General features: G+C 56.1%; 2 protein-coding genes across 2 annotated transcripts in view; one reads left to right on the forward strand and one right to left on the reverse strand.

The window, feature by feature from the left end:
• FBXO31 (F-box protein 31) overlaps positions 1–19776 on the reverse strand; it is a 45812-nt gene that overhangs the window by 15881 nt on the left and 10155 nt on the right. The window contains exons 2-4 of the mRNA XM_040443278.1: positions 6794–6870; positions 1500–1667; positions 764–838 (exon numbers count right to left, since the gene is read on the reverse strand). Coding sequence (XP_040299212.1) covers positions 764–838; positions 1500–1640 — 216 coding nt within the window. The 5' untranslated portion in view covers positions 1641–1667; positions 6794–6870. The remainder of the gene's footprint in view (positions 1–763; positions 839–1499; positions 1668–6793; positions 6871–19776) is intronic.
• MAP1LC3B (microtubule associated protein 1 light chain 3 beta) overlaps positions 19653–19776 on the forward strand; it is a 29560-nt gene continuing 29436 nt past the window's right edge. The window contains exon 1 of the mRNA XM_040443280.1: positions 19653–19657. The gene's annotated coding sequence lies outside the window, so the exon portion shown is untranslated. The remainder of the gene's footprint in view (positions 19658–19776) is intronic.

Here is a 19776-nt window from a genome sequence, read left to right on the forward strand (position 1 = left end):
CGTGCGACGTACATGCAATCGTCGGTGACACTGTTGTGAAAGAATAGAGCATTTCCATCACGTGCCACATATTTGAGGAAACAGGGACCTCCTCCGCCTTCAAGGGATTCCAGTGAGCATGTGCGTGCACTCTTTACACAAAGACGCGTGTACGTGTGCGCTTACGTTCAATCTCCCTGCACTTCTCAGGCTAACAGGGAAGCGACCGGACTCAGAACCTGACTGAGAAATGCAGGCCCAACCAATAACCATCAGTTCAGGGAGCATCCGACACTTTAAAAATTCAAGTTTTCCTTAGGATGTTTTGAAATGGCAGTGTAACTTAGGTCCTCAGAACACAGAAACTCAAAGGCAATATGAAATTACTTGTGCAAATAAAAGGAAGTCCAAAGAAACTCACGAGTGAAGCTCAGAGACAGGCCTCCCCTCTGTGTGGCCATGACGTGGAAATGTCAGCCACGAGGCCCGTCTGCCGGGAGAACACAGAGGCTCCAGAAAAGCCGTCCGGTCTCCCCACGCACGCACACGCGAGAAGAATCTCCAACAGCACCTGGACTCTCTCGCCAAAGGGGCAAAGGGGAGCCACTCAGAGAAAACTACTTCTCTTCGCTCCGCCTGTTCTCAGGGGTGGCGGGTAACGAAAGCCCGTGGCCGTGCACCCGCACACACAGTGCCCTTTCCGACGGACGGGGCAGGGGAGACGACCCTCTCACAGGGGGCACGCTGGCGACGTCAACCCGCGAACGGAGGGGTTCGGGCTCACCTCCTGCCTCCCGCCAGACATCCTGTGGTGGTCCGTCTGGTTGCACTTGGTGGAGAACTCGTCCTTCTTCACAATCTTGAGGGTTCACGACAAAGGAGAGGGGAACGGGTCAGTCACGGCACGCCGGGCAGGCAGCCGGGGCAGCGCGATCAGCCTCTCCGGCACAGACACCCCCCGCACGCGTACGGAAGCCCAAGAGCTGCCGAATCGTGGCCAGTCCCAAGAAGGGAGCTCAGGGCTGCCTGGACGCACACCTCCTCCTCAGAGGACAGTGCATCTGGGAGGCTTTTCCAAGGCGACACGTCACAGCACAGCTAAGGGGCTGCTGTCTCACACGGGCTCACTGGGGTGGCGGTTCGCCAAGCCATTATCAGAGAGCAGAGTGTTTTATTCCACGTTGATACTCTTTCAAAGAGGAAACCTGGGAGCATTGAGGAATCATGGCAAAAAGGACGGTTCCGACCGAACACAGAATCCCTGGCAGGTCCCAGTGAGTGAGTCTCTGAGGGGCTACATCACAGCACCATCACGTCGGGAACACACCCCAGGGGCGGGGCTGAGCCCCCACTTCCTCCCCTGTCTGCTGCTCTGTGTGCACACGGGCCTGCAGCTGGGAACCCCACAGCCAGCTCAGCCAACACCGCACCCCCGCTGCCACTAGGACCGGGGGCGACAGAGGAGCCCAGCCCCATGCCTGCACTCGGCTACTGTATGTAAGGGAGCCCCAGGCGCTCACCTGGATGTGGCCATTGTGGGGCCCTCTGTGGCCATACATGCACTCCACCGTGGCAGACTTTCTCTCCATCAGGTGGACCCTGAACAAGGGCTTGAATCGCATGGGGTCGTCCACATGAGGGTCGTGGGGAGGCAGGTACATCCAGCCAATGATGAACAAGCCGTCCACCTGTGGTGAGGAGGAAGGGCACAAGTCCACGTGAGATTTAGGCTGAGGGGCTGAGGCAGGAGGTCTCCACCCCACACTGCCCTCGAGGACCACCCTCGTCCCCACACCGCAGCCCCGCCCAGAATCTTGGGGCCAGGGAACATACAGTCTAGCGCACCAGGATCCAGTGCATCAGGATAAGCATGGCCCACCTACCAAGTGCTTGTTGTTTAAAAAGTAGTTACTTTTCATAAACACAGTGACTGAAATCTTCTAAAAGAGTAGAACTTAAGTGTTCTCACTCAGAAAAGAACGGACAGAAATGGGAAGTGGAGGACGTACTCGTCACTAGATGGCAGGAATCCTTGCACAAAGAACACAAATATCACGAAGATGTATTCCTCACGTAGCCCACAACTTTGTCAATTACACCTCAACGAGGCTGAAAATAAACACATACCTGCACCATTATCTACAGTATCCAAGATATGGAGACAGCCTAACTGTCCATCAACAGATGAATGGATAAAGACGTAGTGGGTACACAGTGGAATACTACTCAGCCGTAAAAAAAAAGAATGAAATCTTGGGGCGCCCAGGTGGCTCAGTCGGTTAAGCGTCCGACTCTTGGTTTCGGCTCAGGTCACGATCTCACGGTTCATGGGTTTGAGCTCCCCATCAGGCTCTGCACTGACAGCACAGAACCTGCTTGGAATTCTCTCTCTCCCTCTCTCTGCCCCTCCCCCATTCACACACACGCACTCTTTCTCAAAATAAACTTTAAAAAGCTAAAAATAAAAAAATAAAATGCCTGAAAATCAGAAACAAACTGAGAAGACAGATGCCGTGGCTGTGCAACATGCATGATAACTGTGGGTGTGCACGCTGCCGTGGCTCTCTGGTGCATGCAAAGTGGTGGCAGACAGACAGGGACTGGACTGGGGGCGGGGGAGGGGTGTCCCGGGCAAGGAGCTTGGGTGCGCTCCCATCATTCCTGTGGCAAACCGGTCTGACCAGGGCAAGCCAACACTCTTTTGTCATGGCTCCATTCTCCCCTAATTGCCCCCTCCTTTCAGAAGCTGCAATTTCTTTTTTACTCTATTACTCACTGCCAGGAAGAAAAACAATTATCACCCTCCCAGCCTAAAGAAAGGAAAGCAGTCTGCCCACGCTGGGGAGCAGACTGGCTTGTCCTGGAAGGAACGTTCTAAATGCAAGGCTTTCCCCAGTGATGTTGAACATAAATATAAAGCATGTTTCTTAATGGATGTTTCCACTGCATCGTAAAGAATATGAAGCAATATTTATCCCTGTCCAACCCCCACCTGGTGAGCAAACCACAGAGTGACAGAGCTCTTGGGGCCCCCAGGTGACTCAGCTGAGCCAGGCTCTGAAGAGCCCACGCCGAGGCTACGCAGGGCCCCAATGTGCCGTCTGTTACTACCACGCGCTTGTGGCCGGGCCCGTGGACTCACCAAGAGCGTGTGCAAGCAGAGGGGGAAGCAAGATCAGAACACGGGCGCTCCCCAAAGGGCACCAGACTCCACTCACACTGGAGCACCAGCAGCAGTGACACGGGGGTCAGGCACCTGCACACCCCCAGCCCCGGGGCTTCTGCTAAGAGCACATGGCGAGCCCGAGGAGGGAGGACAGCCACGCTGGAGACCCAGCAAAGCGCCGCACCCCACGATACAGATGCCTGTAAAGCACTAGAACTGAGCAGCTACTATTCAAAACAGGACAGGCAAGCGACGGAGCAGCACGTAAAAATGAAGCTACAAGACTTTCCTCCTGGGGCGCCTGGGTGGCTCAGTCGGCTGAGCGTCCAACTTTGGCTCAGGTCATGATCTCACGGTTTGTGAGTTCGAGCCCCGCGTCGGGCTCTGTGCTGACAGCTGGGAGCCTGGAGCCTGCTTCGGGTTCTGTGTCTCCCTCTCCCTCTGGCCTTTCCACATTCATGTTCTGTCTCTCCCTCTCTCTCAAAAATAAACAAACATTTAGGGGCGCCTGGGTGGCCCTAGTTAAATTAAGTGTCTGACTTCAGCTCAGATCATGATCTCACAGTCCGCGAGTTCGAGCCCCGCATCGGACTCTGTGCTGACAGCTCAGAGCCTGGAGTCTGCTTCGGATTCTGTGTCTCCCTCTTTCTCTGCCCCTCCCCCGCTCACACTCTGTCTGTCTGGCTCTCTCTCTCTCACAAATAAACACCAAAAAAAATTTTTTTAATAAGTAAACATTTTTTTTTTTTAAATAAAAAGACTTTCCTCCTGCTTAGGACCAGGGTGCTTACAACAAACAGCCCCTCCTGCAGACACCAGCTGGGAAGTCTGCACACACAGCAGTTCGAATGCTGCCTGAAGACACCAGGGGCCCCAAGACAAGGACCAAGGGCCTGAAAAGAAGGGACAGGTGAGCCAAAGGGGGCAGGGCCTCCTACCCCTGGGTCCCAGGCCCCTGAGTACTCCTGGCAGAGGGTGGTGGGGTGGTGGAGCCCCCAAGGCTGCCACGGAAGCCACGGCTCTAGGGCAGGATCCCAAAGTGTGCATAGCTCTGCCCTTGAGGCACCTTCCGGATCCTAACCCGTGAGGCCGGGAGATGGAGAAGTCAAGCAGAAAGTGGCTGCTGAGAGGCCAACCAGCCAGGAGAGGCTTCAGCGGTATCTGTGCCCTGCTGGGAATACAGGCCCTGGAGAGGAGGTGCCTAGGCTCTCTCAGGTGACAACCTGGTCAGAGCCAAGTGCTCTGCTGGCTATGAACCCAGGCCAGAGGCCAGGGACCCTCCTGGGGAGAGCAGCAGCCACGGCCACGGGTGCGGGCAACGCCAGGCCATGCCTGAAAATCCAGAGGAAAAAGTCTGTAAAGTGAACTGGAGGTCACAGACTTTAAAGTAACTTTGCCTCCTCATGTACTCTACAAGACAAGGAAGAGGGAAAAACCTCACCAGAAGCACAAGAAACAAGCCAGACTTGCATCCTGGCCACGGTGGAGTAACAGGGGCTGCTGTGAACACAAATGCGACCACGGCCAACACGCAGCGAGGGGCTGTAACCCCTGGCCACGTGCTGGATTCCTGCCAGAGGCACCTGCCAGACCCCAGAGCAGAGAGGGGCCCAGGCAAACAGAGAAAACAGAGACTGGACTTCGAGGTGGCTGGCGTGCTGGAGCACGGGGGTCAGAGTCCCAGAAAGGAGGGAGCTGTGTGGAGAAAGACCCCCGGGATCTGCCGAGGGGCCTGCGCTCCGGCTGAACACCGAGCCCGGGACAGGCTGGGCACACGCTGGACAACCCCCGGGTCGGACAGGTCTCGAGATGTCCCAGCTGCAAGCAGCAGAGATGGGCGCCTCCAGGAACCCCCGGGGCACGGACAGGGGTGCCCCAGCACGGAGACTTAGACACAGAGCTAAAGCACGCCTCTACGAGAGCCCCCGACCGCCTGACCTGCCTGACCACGTTTGAGGAAAGAGAATCACCCAGCTCCTCAGTATTGAGCGACAGTGTCCGCCTCCACAGGGAAAAGAACCGGCCTGCAGGAGACGGAAGAAGGGCGGACAGACAGAATCAGGAAGTCTAGGCGGCTGAAACAAGAAACACTATGGTCTGGCGGGGAGAAGCTCTCAGGAGACAGGATCAGGCTACTGGCACAACCAAGCACCTGCACACACCCCCACTGGGCAAGCTGTCCCCTTTGGTCCTCTTCTGCCGGCCCTGGTCCCCTTTGTCCCCAGGAGCACAGGCCTCAGCTCATCATCCCTTCCTGCCTACGGTGAGCCGGGCACTCAGCAGGCAGAAGGCAATTCTTCTGGGGCCTGGCCCCCAGGAGGGTCTGTGTGAAGGGGTGCCCATGATCACATTCAGGTTGTGTATTTTTGGCAAGGATCCACAGAAGGGAGGCTAAGTCCCTTCTTCATCGAGTGAAACCAGGAGGGGCCTGAGGTCAGAGTCCCATTGCCAGTTAGCTAACGGGGATCACCGCGATGGGTGCTGTTGGCCACATCTCCCCCCCCCCCCCGTAAAGGCCTCTTCCTCCTTGTAATCATGACCGCTAAACAGTAGCCCCCAAAGAAGTCCCCGGAACCCATGAACGTCACCACCCTATACTACAAAACGAGGATTTTACAAACGTGAAGTTGAAGATCTTAAGAAGAGATGGCTGGGGCTCACCCGGGCCCTCAATGCAACCACTGCATTCCCGAGAGAGGGAGGCAGACTAGGTCTGAGACACACAGAGGGGAGAGGGGTCAGGGGCAGAGGCTGCAGGGGTGCAGCCACAGTCAAGGGACACCTGGGCCTCGCAGCTGGGAAGAGGCAGGGAGGACCCTCCCCCAGAGCCTTCAGAGGGAGAGCGGCGACCCCACGACACCCTGGTCTCAGCCTGGTTAATACTGAGGACGTCAGGCTTCCAGATGAGTGACAGAATCCACTGGTGGTAGCTTGGTAATTTGGCCCCCGGAAGCTAAGACAGTGAGTAATACAGGATTTGTGGGGAGAGGCTCGCAGATTGTGGAAATACAGTTTCCCCCAAAGTGCCCACCGCTGGTTTTCCCATCCATCAAGGACCCTGGCCTGACCCCAGTGTTACTATGGTGGGTGAACCCCACTTTCCGACTCCACTGAGGCTTCCAGTCGGCACCAGGCCCGCCTGGTCCCAGGGCCACCGTGCCTCCCAGGTGACTCACCAGGACACTGCACCCCAGCCCGCCGTCCTGGCCACTGAACTGCGTCTTATTCATGGGACAGGCACTCGCGAGCGTTCGTGGAACGATAAAAAGTCCACATGACGAGTCACAGCTGGGGCACGCCTCGGGGCACAGAGACGGGGCCTCCAGGGTCAGAGGGTGACTGTTTACGGCTCCAGGGGGCCCCTGATTTAGGACAAGAAGTGAGTGCACAACCCAAAACTAGCATGTCCTGCTGGCATGAACACAATGGCTGAGATGTCTGCAGGCGGGGACCAGGATGAGGGAGGGAGGACACCCTGTGGCTCCTCACCAGGAAGTCCAAGGTCGCAGTGAGAACCTTTGGTCATTTACAAAATTGCAAGTCACCTAAGGGGGCTCCCTGTGACCACCGGGTGGCGCCTCGGGGAGAAGACCACTAGGGCCTCAGTCCCACCCGCACCAGGGCCCAGCGCCGCAGGCTCGGACTCACCACCACGTTCAGCAGTCCTCCGTAGGGCCCGATGTCTGGCTGCCACAGCCCCAGGATGTGTCTGTAGCGGTGGAGCACTGCGGGAAGAGAGAGAGCTGTCACGCCGGAGCCGGCCAGGCTGTGCTTCACCGTCACCCGGGAGGAAGCGCCTGATGCTGGTAACTAACAGAGCCTCGTGCGCAAATGTGGACCCAAGCAGATCTTTGCAAAGGTTTCTAGAGAATTCTAAGAATGAAATGTCTTTCGAACCCTTAACAAAACAGACAACTGGACCATTCTGAAACCTAGCCTCTAAGTGATCAGTGCCGGTGACTGCTGCCTTGAAAGACACAGAGGGAGCACCCCTGTAAAGTGGGGAGCCTCCCATCAGCGGGGGAGTCAAAGACTGGGACACCTCCCTCCTGGGGACACGGCAGAGGGGACACTGGCATCTGTACGCGAGATGTGTCCATAAAGCAGTTAGGCTAAAATTCCCACCAGAGTCAACTGCACGCTGTCTTGTCTGGGCAACAGGTGCCCACGTGTGACCCACGACAACACATTTACAGCAGGTGCATCTGAGAGGGTGTTTCCAGACAAGGTTAGCATTTAAATCCGCACACTGAGTAAAACCAACCGCCTTCCCCAACTGGGTGGGCCTCATCCAATCAGTGGACAGCCTGGAAAGAAAGGCTTTTCCCCAAGGAGGGGACACCTGCCTGACCCCGTGAACTGCGACATCAGTCTTTCTAACTTGGGACATGAAAGGAAACATGGGCTCCTCCAAGGTCTCGAGCCTGCCAGATTTCAGACTTCAACTACACCCTCAGCTCCTCTGGGAGCTGGTCCCAGGGCCACCATGCCTCCTAGGTGACTCACTGATGGCAGACCTTGGGACTTCTCAACCTACATTCACTGTGGGACCCAATTCCTTACAACAAATTTCTTCACATAAAGGAATGGCTCTGTTTGTCTGGAGAACCCAGGCTGATGCACAGCGGGAAGCAGGGATGGGCTGGACGGCACGATCACATCATTCTGCGGGAAGCAAGACCCAGCCAGCAGAGCCAGCGGGACCTGGAGACGGGCTGGCAGCTCTCAGGTCTCCACTGTGTCTGGAGTGCAGGGAGGAGGAAAGTAAGGCCAGAAGCAGCCCAGGCCTTTGAAGTATGCAGACAGCTGGCGGGCAGCTACCCGCTGTCACCCGAGGTTCCAGCCTGTTAACACGGGTTTCTAAATGAGCCTTTACTGTCTCCCAGACACCTGCCATTCATCCCGTGTGCAGTCTGCTGAGTCGGTTTACAAGACGCACAGTAAAGTCGGTCTGGCTAATTTACGGTCACACCCGGATAGGTTTTGTGTTTAACACACAAGCAAAAATCAGCAGGACCAGGAACCATAAACAAATGAGCTGCAGACTGCCGTATATACTCAAGGGTTCAGGGGTGAAATATGACAGCATCTGCCACTTACTCTGAAATGCATCAATCGAGCAGGATGATGGAGAAATGGGTGGATGGAAAGCTGTGAGATAATAAAGCGTCACAGACGGTTGTAGAATCAGGTGATGGCAAGCGGGTGTTTGCTCTATGATCCTTTTTGTAGACTTTTTAATTTTCATGATAAAACACGGGAGAATAAAGTCAATGGGCCCATTCAGCATGACCCTCTCCTCTCGTATCCCCCTCCCCTAGTCCCCAACTTGACTGCAAGCAACAGTCTGTTCTTTCCAAATCAGTCTATGACCACACAGCTCCTGGACCACTCAAAGACCACACAAGACTCTTAGCAACTTTGAAAGGAGACCTCCCTCTTTTCCTTTAAAAGCCGCAGCTCTGGGGGCACCTGGGGGGCTCGGTCGGTTGAGTGTCGGATTCTTGTTTCGGCTCAGGTCATGATCAGGGTGGTGAGATCGAGCTCTACATCAGGCTCCACACTGAGCACGGGGCCTGTTTGAGGTTCTCTCTCTCCCTCCCTCTGCCCCTTCCACACACTCTCTCTCTCTCTCTCTCTAAAAAAAATAAATAATAAAAAATGACAGCTACAGCTCTCTGAAATTAAAACACTGCCTCCCAGCTGTCTGCCTGGAGTGGCAGAACCCTCGTATAAGCTCTGCACGTGTGAGAAAAATCATTGTTCTCCTTGTGGCTTCTGCTGACACAACACTGGCTCACGGGCCTGGGATAGCCCCCAAGATGGTCCAAGAGAGAGACAAGAGACCAACACCCTCAGCCCAACTGTGAGCACGCTAACTTCTAAGCAGGCAAGCCATTTCACAACGTAAAGGTAAAGTCTGTGTTTTATGTTATGCGCTTAAAAAAGTGGAGCCACCAGAACGGAGTCTAGCAGAGGTGACCTGAGAGCCTCAATGAGCCCAGGGTGCCCCCAGGAGGGGAGCCACATTCGGAGTTAGCCTCTAACTAACGCCCAGGGCCGCCATACAAGGAGCGGGCACTGGCTCGCCCACTTCCCCGCACGTTCCCACGCGGCCCTCACCCTGACCCTGTGTGGGCAGAAGGAGGGTCTGGGCCGAGACGTCCTGGCCCAGGGCACTGAGCAGACCTCGGGGCTTCTCACCCGGAAGACCCCCAGCTCACAGAGCCCTCCCCAGCGCTTCCAAACAGCCGGTGGCCACTGGTCAGGAGAGGTGGGCGGGATCAGGTTACAGAGACTGGCGTGGCCCCAGCAGCGGGTGTGAGACCCGAGAGTCCAGCGGACTGTTCTAGACGCTTCGGGTGCTTTACTGTCACGAGCACCAGGCCACGGCCTCAGTTCGTGGGTAGAGAGCCTCGACACGAGAGAACTACACTATTCGGGATGACGGAGGAAACGCCGCTGCTCCAGCCCCACGAGGCAGGACTCAGGCCTGTCAGAACACTGGTGTTCAGCCAAATGAGGCAGCTCAGAGGCTGTTCCAACCGCTGGTCCCCGAGGTCAGTGTGGCTGTGTTCAGAAAAACATTCCCGGCTCTGAGACACCCCACCCTCCGAAATGGAAATGAGTGAGATAATCTGAGGTGAAGGGACCTCTCGGCTAAGCACTAACGGGAAAATGCCCCGTGCTAGTCCGTGCCCGCTAACTCTCATCCGCCAACAGAAAGGCCACTTAACAGGCCCAGCGGGAAACTCTTGGCACACGAGGCCCAAAAGATCCGGCTCTCCTCGGCACAGCGTGAGCTGGGAGCTGGCTGTCCCGGGTGCAGCCGCGATGGCCCTCCACCAGCCAGGCCAGAAAGCTGCTCTGGAACCATCACGTCTGCTGCTGCAGAACAGGGGTTTCAGGCAGTGGGTGGTCCTCAGACTCAGACTTGTGAAAAGATTAGCATAAATGCAACTGATGTAACCGCTGCCACTTGCTGGTAGCTTCTGGTTATTAAAACAACATCAGAGGAGGGGACACGTCCAAACTCATTCCCCAAGACCAGCATGACCCTGATACCAAATCTAGACGAGGAGGCCACGAGAAAACTACAGGCCAACATCCGTGATGAACCAAGATGCAAAAACCCTCAACAAAATACTAGCAAATCACATTCAACAACACATTAAAAGGACCATTAACCACAATCAAGTGGGATTTATTCCAGGGATGCAGAGATGGTTCAACATCCACAAATCAATGTGGTAACAATCACATTAACTAAATGAAATCATGTGTCATCTCAATAAATGCAGAAAGAGCATCTGTTAAAATTCAACATGTACCGATGATTAAAAAAAATCCAAAACCTCTCAACGAGATGGGTATAAAGTGAACACAGCTCGACATGATAAAGGCCACATACAAGAATCCCCCCAGCTGCATCATACTCAGTGGGGAAAAGCTGAGAGCTTTTCCTCTGAGATCAGGAACAAGGCAGGGACGCTCACTCTCGCCGCCCGTATTCAACACAGTCCTGGAAGTCCCGGCTGCAGCAGTCGGGCAAGAAAACGAAACAGCAGGCGTCCAAATTGAAAAAGAAGAAGAAGAACTGTCACTGTCTGCAGATGACACGGCAGAGCATATAGAAATCCCCAAAGGCTGCGTCAAAAACGCGTCAGAATAAAGGAACCGAGCGAAGCTGCAGGATATGCACTCAGCATGCAGAACGAGACGAGGCTCTCAGAATCCGGCCGGGCGACGGGCAGGCTGCCTTCCTCCCTCAGACCCACTTCCCGCCAGGGCCTCCCTGCCCTTTCTAGGAGCGCCTTCCGTCTTTATACTGCCAGGGTCTCCCCCTCCTCGGGAACCCCATGTGTTCTTGGCTCCACCAGGCAGAGGGGACTCTGGAGGAACCTTCCCATCAGGTGCACCTGTGCGGCCAAACACCATGTCATCTACGTCGAGGGTTAAAAGCGACTCGTGCACCTCGTCCCGGAGGAGTGTGTGACACTCCGCCAGAGCCCCTGTACCTACCAGAGCCGTGGAGCATCGCTGGGACTCCAGACGGACGCCTCACAACCCTGAGTCCTCTGGTCACTGGTCACCATCAATTCACACATAGGGACATGCGTCAGCTATGTCATTAACGATGCATCCCCCACGATGCCGCCAACGCCTCATGGATACAGACCAAGAGTCTCAGGCGATGACAATAACATGCGGCCTGACAGACAAACAAGCACAACCGACACGGCCCAAGCCGCTCGTGGGGGCCACAGAGGCCCTCGACACCCAGCACCATGAGGTGGGCTGACACGCGCCTCCCCAGGACAGCGTCTTACGCGGAGGCTGCTGACCGTTTCCAGCCCGGCAGAACCTGGCCCAGAGGACTTCAAGAGAGCAGGGAACACCGGGCGCCAAGAGCTCCACGAACAGGGCAAACTGGTGAGAAAGAAACAGTGCCGGGTCCCAAGGTCCTCACAAGCCAGTCACCACGCAGACATTTCCAGAGGATCTGGCCAACGTCAAAAATGTCGCATCCTGAGTTGCCCTCTACAAGAACGCACCAGGAGCCCTGGAATACCGACGGCCTGGGCATACAGGCCTCAAATTCGGGTTGAAACTGGTTTCCTTTCTTCACACACGTGAACTTCTTTCCTGATGTTCTAACAGACCGTGGAGACAAGAGTGCTCGCAGTGTAAGTACGTCCCCAGAAAAATGCAACCAATACTCACAAGTGGTTGTTGTCATTGTATTTTCTGGGCCGTCCAAGGTTTCTATAATGCCCACTGTATTTTTAAACAATACCCAAACCTTCGAGAGGACAGCAGTGGGTGGTGTCTGATTAGAACAGGCCTGTTACAAAGCTGTCAGCTACGAGCTGGGGGGGGGCGCGGGGGAGCACAGTTTGTGGGTGAAAAGCCTAGATGGACTGTGACACATCCCGACAGTCACAGAACACTCCTGCCCACCACGGGGGACAAAAGGACACACTCTAGGTACTGCCCACAGTGGGTTAGAATTCCATCCTAGCCCTACGGTATAAGCCCCAGATGGACTGTGATTCCGGAAGGATCTGTGACAGACATATGACGTGATGAAGCTCTATGGTCCTGCGCACAGGCGGTTCCTGTCAGCACAGCTCAACGTTCTACCTTTGCTCACTGACCACTAAGCGGGAGGGTGGGTCACTCCACAGCACACTGTTCTAGAGGAACCTTCCAAGAGGGCAAGAGGGTTCAGAGAACACAATTCACGCCTTTGGACTTCAGACTTGACCCACTGGACCCCCCAGGTGGCCCACCTGGCTCCTTGTGCCTGCTCACACACACTCCTGACAAGCCCCCTTGTTACAGGAGCTGAGCACGAGCTCACGTACCCTGAGGCACACTAACTAGACCCAGGATGGTCCCTAAGAGCCACAGGACCAGCGGGCACGTGTCAGCTGCGCGTCCAGTCTGACAGGATGAGGAGCAGTCCCAGAAGCAACACTTCTCCCTCTGCTCCCATAGGGTCTGTTAGACACGAGACTCCAGAGGGGGCCTGATCCAGGCACGAGACACAGACACGCGGAGGCTCAGAAGGGTGGGCGTAACAGGACGGAGCGGTGCCCTGTGCTTCTAGGAACGTGAAGACACCTTTTAGCGCAAGCAGGTACGTTTAATTGTTTTCTCGACAACAGACACTCACCCTGCCTCTCAGCTCAACCTTACGAAGAGCTGAGGTGGCATTAATCACCTGGAACAGGGCTTATGGAAATTTCCAGACTCGAGTGATGCCAATCAAGAGAGGAATCAGATTCTAATTAACCAACTGTTTCTACACACTTCTGTCCAGCATGGGTACATCGTAGGATTTCTTTTTAATTCACGCAAGCTAGGGGCACCTGGGTGGCTCAGTCAGTTAAGCGTCCGACTTCAGCTCAGGTCATGATCTCGCGGTCCGTGAGTTTGAGCCCCACATCGGGCTCTATGCTGACCGCTCTGAGCCTGGAGCCTGTTTCAGATTCTGTGTCTCCCTCTCTCTCTGCCCCTCCCCTGTTCATGCTCTGTCTCTCTCTGTCTCAAAAATGAATAAACGTTAAAAAAAAAAATTTTTTTTTTTAAATTCACGCAAGCTATTACGAGACTAATGAAGTCTCGGAGCAAACCATTTACGTTTAATTTTCGAACAGAAGTGTTTCAAGGCTTCTACCCTGTCCTCTCTCTTCAGCCTCAATAAACAACAAATATGAAAACGTGCATCAACAGAGTGGTCTTGCTGCTACAACCCAAAAACCCCAAAGCTGCTGCAGAATCCCAGCCCGTGTGTGCAGCTGACACGGGCCACACAGCTCAGGTGTGGCCTCGGCTGTGGTCAAGCCACGGAGAACAGCAAGAAAACAGCAAAAGCCAAGGAGGGCAGCTCGCTCTTAAGACCCAAGCAGTCCTCGTGCCCAGAGTTAGAGGTCCCTCTCCATGCAGCGTTTCGGCCGTGCTTGCCCGCAAAAGCCAGAGGCAGCAGGAGGTACGTACGGCAGGTGTAAACATCTCTGTACTCCATGTGCTCGTAATCGGGAAGAATTTTCATGAAACGTCCCGACTTGACGCGAGGGTTTATACCTGAACAGACACAGCAGGGAAAGGGTAAAGATGGTTCTGCTCCCACGAGGGTGTGAACACTTTTCATGACAACACCCTCTCCCGCACTGGCCACGGACATTTCCTGTTACACACTCGGCCCCCAGAACCTCAGGAGGCCACAGCATCTGCCAGGGGTGACCTATCTTCCTTCAACCAAAGGACTCACACCAGAAACTCCTGATGGTGGGCAAGCTCGGGACCCTCCTCTCTCGACCACCACAGATCAAGGGAGCACGGAGGTGGGAGAGCCAGGGCCGGGGCTGGGGGAGACCGTTTAGGGAACCCCTGTGCTCAAGTCAGATCTCTCCCTTGCCTAGTGCACACCTGGTGTTTCCCTTGACCTCTGCCGCGTCTGTTTTGTTTCTGACTAAGGGCAATGTCTGCCAGCCTCCTAACTCAGACCTCCTCCCTTCTGAATCACGGCTGCAGACTCTACCATCTACACCAGGCACCAGCATCCATTTTCTTCCAGCACCCATTCCAGAAGCTAAGCGATTCCCTCCTGGGTAAGGCTCTCAGAGCAAGTTCACAAAGACAGTTCCCGCACCATGTGTGTAAAGACCGAAGCTGGCTTTGACAGGAGCAGATTCAACACTTCGGGACCCTGGATAAGGGGCTATGAATCATTCCCCGGATTTTGCAACCATTTACGGGTCAAGACTCAGCAGTGGAAAGAAATCTCCAGATGTCCGCGTGTGCCTGTCCACACCCCCAGCACTCCAGACGTGCACAGGAGCGTGTTCCCCTTACCCTGTCCCCTCTCAGTCGCCCACCCCTGGCTTACCCCAGCCGTACCACCCACTGCTCAGTCACTGCCCACCTGTGCTCCACAGGACAGCAGGGCCGAGTCGAGCTCTAAGGAGGCCTTAATTCCCACATGTGCAGCCACCCCCGGTGGGCAGAGGAACCTGCCTTCCTCCAGATGCTATTTTGAATGCCTACACTCCCGAGGACAAGTTTGAGTGCTTACTTGAAGGCAAACTTCTCCCTTCAAGCTGCTTTCAGATGACACTGTCAAACGACCTAACAAACTCAAGCAGTCAGACGATAAAAACTTGACGTAGTGGACACTCCTAGAAACCAGCTGATGGTCCAGAAAAGCCAGGACATCTCTGTCCTCTGTGCACGCACATGGAGACCGTCGTGGGGCATGTGCCTCTGCTTCAACGACAATCTGACATCCACGCTCTGGCTAGATTTAAGACACGAGCTCTGGGAAACCGCAGAGGAACCAGAGTGAAGCCAGGGCCACGTGCACACCCACAGAACGGAGCGGGGGCAGGGAGGGGGGCAGAACTGGCTTTCTACCTCTGGAGTATGGGCTTTGCAGGATGCAAAGCAGCATTGTTCTGGCTGCTGAGAGGAGAGGACAGGAAGGAATCCGGCATTCAGGACACTTGACCACTTGGGTCCCCCAGACCCACGTCCCCTGGAGAGATGGCAGAACGTGGAGCAGAGGCATGAGCAGAAAGCAGAGTCTCAGCGCACAAGGAGAAGCCCAGGGAAGGGGGAGCTGGCGGGTCCCAAGCAGCCGGCCTTGCATGGGGTCTAGGGGCAAAGACGGGGAGCAGGGGCAGCTGCCGACCTGGGTGCAGCAGCAGAGGGCGAAGGGGAAGCCCAAGGCCCTGAGGAAGGCGGGGGGGGGGGGAGAGCGGGGTGCTGGGCGCAGCAGGGCAGAGGCCCCCAGAGGTGCACGGCAGGTGGGAGGGCACCGCTGAGCCCCCACAAGCTGCGTGTGTCGTGAGAGGAAGGTCCGTGAAGAACCCCAGCCTCCGACAGGAGGGCTCCCCGGTGTGAGCAAGCCCGCATCAGAACACGCGCCACGTGTGGGGACAGAGCCTCTGACGGGCGAGGCACCCGCCGGACGATGAAATCAGCCTGCAGGGACAGAGCCCCACCAGGGTCTCCCTCAGAGCCCGTCGTACGTGGCGACCCCACACTCCCTATGAGGAGGGGCATCCCAGAGAGAGACCCTGAGTGACAGACCTGCTAACAGGAAGGACAGGGAAAGAGGCAGGAGCCTGCGCGGCCCAGAGCCTGGAGGGGCTGCCAGGGCTTCGGCCGGCTCTCCGCGACCGGCCTCCTTCTCTGACCAGAGTCAAAGGTGTCCCCGCACAGAGTGCGGCCCCAGCTGGCAGGCAAGGCATTTAGGGAGGAGAGCACCTGCCGTGCTTTCAATGGAGAACATTTCAAAAGAAGGAAAACCCAAATCTACCAAGATGGTTAGAGATGAAAACTTAAGGTCCTTTTCAGAGCAGTGAACAAGTCAACTTTAGGCCAAAGAGAGCTGGGTCACCATCGTCCCTGCGCTCTCTGATCCCCAGCTCCAGGTGGCGGCTGGGCAGTGGACCTTCGGGCTGCCCTCTGCGGGTCGGCGCTGATCCGCGGCTCCCGGGCCGTGATGGTGTGAACACAGGCCTTCGCACACCAAGAGGCCCGAGGAAAGGTATTGGGGCTGGGGGGACTGTGAACACACAGACGGGAAGTGTCACCGATGACTCTGGAAAGCAAGGGAGCAGAGAACAAGAAATGGGGGGGCCCGGGGGGTTCATCATGGCGACAGGAGACTGCAAGGCAGAGGGAGCCCGAGAAGGGGGAGCCTGGGTGGGGGTGGAGGACGGTGCGCTCCAAGGCAGCCCAGCCCCACCGGCCGAGGGAGCCTGAGGGAGCGGCCACACCTCACCATGGAGCTGCTGTCCACCTGTCCCCTCAGGCTGCGGGCCCAGGATCCAGAGGAAGGGACACTTCTGGAAACACCCAGAGTTTCCAAGGCAGCCACGTTTCTCAGAGCTAACGGCCCTTGACACCTAATAAAAGACACCATTCTCCTTGACGGGCTGAAAAGTAAGGGTGAGATGCCCAGAAACAGAGAAAAGAGCCCCTCGGTTTTAGCGCTACCACGCCAGCTACAACCCTGAGGGGGTGTCTGAGAAGGGCCCCGTGGGCTGTGGGTCAAATTCTTTGTGTTCCTATCATGGGTGCTCACTCTGCGTCTGGCTCTGGAACTAAGGTGACAGTGGGTGGCAACAGGTTAACTTACGCTTGGCATAGACGTCTCTACAAGACACGCCCGTGATGTCCAGCTTCCGCAGGTTCTCGCAAACGCCATACTCTGCAACAAGAAATATTTGTGGGGATCATGGTCAAGAAATCATGAAACGACAGAAACAGACTGATGGAGGGCGGGGGACGGAGTATGGGGAGGTGCGCTGAAACCTTGGCCCCGTCTTCCAAGTGTGTGTCTGTCCCCTGCTGGGGAGGTTTTGTGGGACTTCTGCACACAGCGCCCGCACTCACCAGTGAAGCCTTTATCCTGGGTTCAGACCACACCTGACGAAAGGACAACCCGCACTGTCCACTCCGATGAGCTCCAGAAGCCTCACGGCACAAACCCAAAATCGGACAACGCCCAGCTCGTGACGGGGTGCGGCACAAGCTCAGTGGTCAGGAAACAACACGTTCCCAGGAAATGAGATGGTCCTTGGTGTCAGGGTTCCACCAAGGCCCCCTGAACCCCTGCTGTGGCTCGCCACACTGCTGCTTCTATTAAAGCCACAGGCCTGTGATCAGAGTCCCGGGCGAGATCCTGGAAGGAAGAGCTGCACACGCATGTCCCTTTGGCACCAGGCCACCTAGACCCCAGCCAGAGACAGGGATCCTTGGAACCCTCCTGCTTCCTTCTCCCTTTCCCTGCCCCGCCCCACCACAGCCCGGCTTTTCCAAGTCATGCCCCAGCACTTCCCAGCTGAAACCTCAGGTGACCGGGTCCCAGCAGGGCTTTGAAAGGAAAGCACGGTCCTGAGCCAATCACCGCGGATCCAGACCTGCCCACTGGCCAAGCTAACAACAACCACACCTGCCCGGTACCAACCGTTGCTCGGGCCAGGCGTCACTGTGGCCGACCCTGCCGGCAGGCCTGAGACTGCTGCTGCTACTACCCCGTCCACATCAGTGCGGAGGAAACACGCGCAGAGAGGCCTGAGGCTGCCACAGCGGAGCAGAGCTCGCGCTGCGGGACCTGGAACTGCAGCCCGGATGGGGCGCCTCAGGGTGGCAAGCACGGCCCCCCGCCCAGGCCCTCACGCATCACCACAGGACTCTCCCCGTGCTCACACTCGGTGCAAGCGCCCAGCTGGGGTTTCACGGCACGGCCGCCTCTGGGACTGTGCCCCCGGCACAGGAAGGCGCGTCAAGGCTGGGCAAGGCTGGCGTCTCAGCAGGCCGTCTGGAACGTGGATCGACACAGTGGGACCGGCAGTGGCAACGTGCTGCCCCCCACCCCCGGCCCCGATCCTCCAGAGGTCCGGTCTGGTCTTTTCAACAGAATGGATGATACTGGCCCAAATGCCTCTATGAGCTGGTAGCGCTTCAACGGTACCCAAAGTAAAGCTCGAGATGCACGCAGCACGGAGAAGCTACCTGGGGGCTGGCGGCTCAGGCCTGCCCGGGACCCTGCTTCTCCCTACCTCCTCTGCTGACGAACAGACGCGACATTGAAGACTAAGACAAAAATCACAGCCTTGCTCGTTATCAAGCAAAAAAAGCACAAAGCATGCAGGGTATCCTGCTGGCTGGAGAGCGAGGACTGGAGGCCTGCATCCGGAGGCTGACGCAGGCTGAGGGCCTGGGAGTCCTCCGTGAGCCTGGGGCAGGGACTCAGCCACACCTGCATGGAACCTGAGACGGCACAGCTTGTCCACACCCGCACAGGCCACCCGGGCGGCAGAACAAACTGAAGCAACCAGTCTACCCCACAGTCACTGAGAAGGGCTCTGCTCCACGTACGCGGCCTTCACCACTTCCTGTCCGCTCTGTGATGCCCATCGCAGCCAAGCGGCTCCCCCCGAGAGCCACTGGTCAGCGGTCACTACAGTGTCTGGCTCTCCAGACACACTGGCTTTCTCTTGTGCAAACCATGCACTTCAAAGTTGCCACCGCACAAGATTGCTGCTTCAGTTTGTTTGCTGTGTGGTTTTGAAAGGACAGCTCCTTCCCGGCTTCAGCAGGCCACCAGTGCGTGCGGTGACGGACAATGAGGAGTCTCTTACCGCCTCCTTGGCCAAGTGGTGTGACTGCAGGGGGCGGGGGTGGCGGTGGTCCTCCGTGAACCGCAAGCTTCTATAATACGCGCACTGGCACCCTCGGTGCCAGGGGTCAGATACGGGGCACAGATGTGAGAGCGGGAAGTCACCGGCCAGGCCTCCGTGAGGCACTGATGCTGCTCCCTGGGCCCAGGTCGCCGAAGGCTAGCGACCTGACACGGCTTTTGCGTCAGAGTCCAACCCACACTCCGTCGCGACAGGAACCAACCTCCCGAATGGCTCCAAGGACTGCAGCCGCAACGGCCACATCACCCGCTTTCTGTGCGCTGCGTGAGGGCACAGCACTGCTGGCTGGCATCGCACGGGCTATGAAGCTGCACAAGCAGTTAAGTGTCCACAAAAACCCCACCAGCAATCAGAAGAAAAGCAAAATTAGGGTGCAGTGCTAATAAATACAGCAATCCTTAGCGGGGTTTTCTTAGTGTTCCCTAAAGGCCCTAACAAATCCACCAAGGCAGAATAATGCCATTCTGACCTAACCGTCCCTCGGAGAAATGTTTGATTATTTTCCACCTGATGGAAAGTCTTTCTCTTGAAGAGGGAATAAGAACAACGCCACATCCTCTGATTGTTCCAGAAACCTTCCAAAAGTCACGAGGGGAAACTGCCCTTAAAATAGCTTTAGGGGGGCGCGTGGGTGGCTCAGTCGGTTGGGCATCTGACTTTGGCTCAGGTCGTGATCTCACGGTTCGAGTGGGTTCGAGCCCCACGTCGGGCTCCGTGCTGACAGCTCAGAGCCTGGAGTCCGCGGCTGATTCTGTGTCTCTTTCTGTCTCTGCCCCTGCCCCACTTGTGCTCTGTCTCTCAAAAATAAATTTAAATAAATTAAATAAATAAATAAATTTAAATAAATAAATTTAATAAAATAAAATAAAATAAAATAAAATAAAATAAAATAAAATAAAATAAAATACCTTT

This window comes from Herpailurus yagouaroundi, unplaced genomic scaffold (assembly GCF_014898765.1).
Source record: "Herpailurus yagouaroundi ecotype Mexico unplaced genomic scaffold, PumYag 190, whole genome shotgun sequence".
NCBI lineage: Eukaryota > Metazoa > Chordata > Mammalia > Carnivora > Felidae > Herpailurus > Herpailurus yagouaroundi.